General features: G+C 57.3%; 1 protein-coding gene across 1 annotated transcript; it reads left to right on the top strand.

Moving 5' to 3' along the window:
- Positions 1-570: 570 nt before the first annotated feature.
- Positions 571-857, top strand: NGA_2043800 (glutathione synthetase; the record flags this gene model as incomplete). Its single annotated transcript, XM_005856119.1, has 1 exon — positions 571-857. A coding segment is annotated over one exon (287 nt), but the record flags the coding sequence as incomplete, so codon positions are not given.
- Positions 858-2,531: the final 1,674 nt, after the last annotated feature.

Genomic DNA, 2,531 nt, shown 5'->3' with positions numbered 1-2,531 from the left:
CAGCGACGAGTTCACTGGCCAGCTTCTACGTATGTACGAGGAAATCTACCCGTCAGGGGTCTCAGCGGCCGCCCAGCCTGTTGCCTTGGGCCTGCACCGCTCGGATTATATGACCGATGACAGCGCGGACTGGCGTGATGGGAACGGAGAGGGTGTCAGCAGGCAAGCTGGCAAGCCTCGACCCCAAAAGCGCCTCCTACAAGTGGAACTGAACACGATTGCCTCTTCTTTCGGCTGCCTGGGCGCTGTCACTGCCGACCTCCATCGATACCTTCTCGATCGATTCTTCCTCCCCTCGGTCGCGCTAGCTCCTCACGACGCTCCCTCCCCACCGTCCCATGACGATCTTCACGCCTTCCTCTCAGCTTATCTCCGCGATCACGAGTTTCCTCTCCATCCGTCCTCTCCCCTCCCCTCGACTACGTCGTCCCCTTTAGTTGAAGCCACCTTAAGGAGCATGCCCCCCAACCCCACCCTCTCCCGCCTCCCCGCCGCCCTCGCCTCTGCTCACGCCTACTACAACCAGCCCCGCGCCCTGGTTCTCTTCGTCGTGCAGCCCGGGGAGCGTAACCTCTTTGACCAGCGGTTTTTGGAGCTGGCCCTGTGGGAGAAGCACGGCCTGCAGGTTGTGCGACTCTCTCTTGAGGAAGTCGCTCGCCGCTGCCGCCTGGCCCCGGGGCCGACGCAGGCGCTCTGGCTGGACGGCAGGCACGAGCTGGCGGTTGTCTACTTCCGAGCGGGCTACACCCCGGCCGACTTCGGTTCCCCGCTTGCGTGGGATGCCAGGCTACTCATCGAGGCCTCGGCCGCGGTCAAGTGCCCCACCTTGGGCTATCAGCTCGCGGGGACCAAAAAAGTCCAACAGCTCTTGTGCGAGCCGGCGGGCCTCTCCCGCTTCCTGAGCCCTGCACAGTGCCTGGCGGCCAGACAACACTTCACGAGCATGTACGGATTGGGGGCGGCAGACTTAAAGGACAAAGAGGGAGGACCCGCACGGGCGGTCGATGCGGCGATCGCATCCCCGGGGGGTTACGTGTTGAAGCCGCAAAGAGAAGGGGGGGGGAATAATTTGTACGGCGAAGAGATGGCTAGGGCCTTGCGTGAATGGTCATCGGAACGATTGTCAGGGTACGTGTTGATGCAGCGAATCCAGGCACCAGCCAAAAACGCCTATCTTCTCCGTGAGGGAGAAGCCGTGGGAGGTCCAGCAATCAGTGAGTTAGGCATTTTCGGAACCTTTTTAGGGGACACCTCGTCAGAAAAAGTCATCGAGAACCAGTACGCTGGGTATTTGGTAAGAACAAAACTGGCACACGTGAATGAGGGGGGTGTTGCGACCGGCTTTGCTGTTGTGGACAGCCCCATGCTAGTGAATGAATGAGGTGGGGAGGTTAATAGCTTGCGAGACTCAAAGAGCATGTCTTGTGTACAGTTATCTAGAAGAAAAAAATGACATTTCGATCGATTTTACTTCGTTTTGCTTGGTTACGCAACCCACAAGCTACACGGAAACCGGTCGTCTCGAGAAGGAGCATGGGCCACGGGGGCGGGCGGGCACATTAGAAGGGCAAATGGATGGACTCTGTAGCTGCTGGTGAGCAGGTCGTGTGGAGGCCTACGCTTTTACACTGCAAAGTCACAGCATGCCCGCTGTGTGTCGTGCCTACGAACAGCCTTCACCGCCCCAACCTGGTAGCTTGGTGTTGTGGATTGACATCATTGACGTTGCACTCGAAGGGCACGACATCCTCTTCGCCTCCCCGGCAGCGATGCCTTTGATTGCTCTCTTTCCTGTTTGCTCGAGGCTTCCCTCTAGCGTGGCCGCCGTCACGCCTCCTCACACCAAGCCTATTCAATTCGTTTCACCTCAACACATTTATTCGTTCCAGGAGGCAGGGTAAAGCATCTTTATTCACTCCATCAGAGACGGTGACGGAAAGCAAGAGCCCTGAGCCCGGCGACAAGAGAACCACCAGGAGTGCAGAAGCAAGCATTTCTGCATCCCTGCATCTTCCTTTTTTCCTCAAGTAATTTTCGACAATTTCTACAGCCATGGCACGGCTGCTGTTATTGTCTCTGCTCCTTATTGCAAGCGCTCACGCGTTTCACTTCCATTCGTCCCTGTGCAAAACGGGGGCGTCTCGGATGTCGTCTTTCAGAGCTCGCCAGCAGCGGGCTGAATCTTCATCTCTGATGCTCGCCACTTCCCGAAGAAGCCATACGATGACAATGATGGCTGCCGGAAGCAAACCCAAAAAAATTGTTGTTCTAGGTACGTCGTTGATGTCTAAGTCGTAGGCGTGGATGGTTATGGATGGATGCGATGGCCTCGCCAGGTCGCTTATTTGGATTGCGCGAATGGCGACCCGGGGCAAATCACCCCAATTGCCACCATTCCCCCGTTACGGAGTGGGGTAACTGCATCATTTCAAGAAGTGTGCGATATGGGAGGCGAACGGTGCCAAGCATTTCCCAAATATCCCTTTGCGTGCCGTGCCGTGACGCGCTCAGGATCAAGCCCCCACGTCCTC

This window comes from Nannochloropsis gaditana, assembly GCF_000240725.1.
Source record: "Nannochloropsis gaditana CCMP526 unplaced genomic scaffold scaffold036, whole genome shotgun sequence".
Taxonomy (NCBI): domain Eukaryota; class Eustigmatophyceae; order Eustigmatales; family Monodopsidaceae; genus Microchloropsis; species Microchloropsis gaditana.
This window is presented reverse-complemented; position numbering and strand designations above follow the sequence as displayed.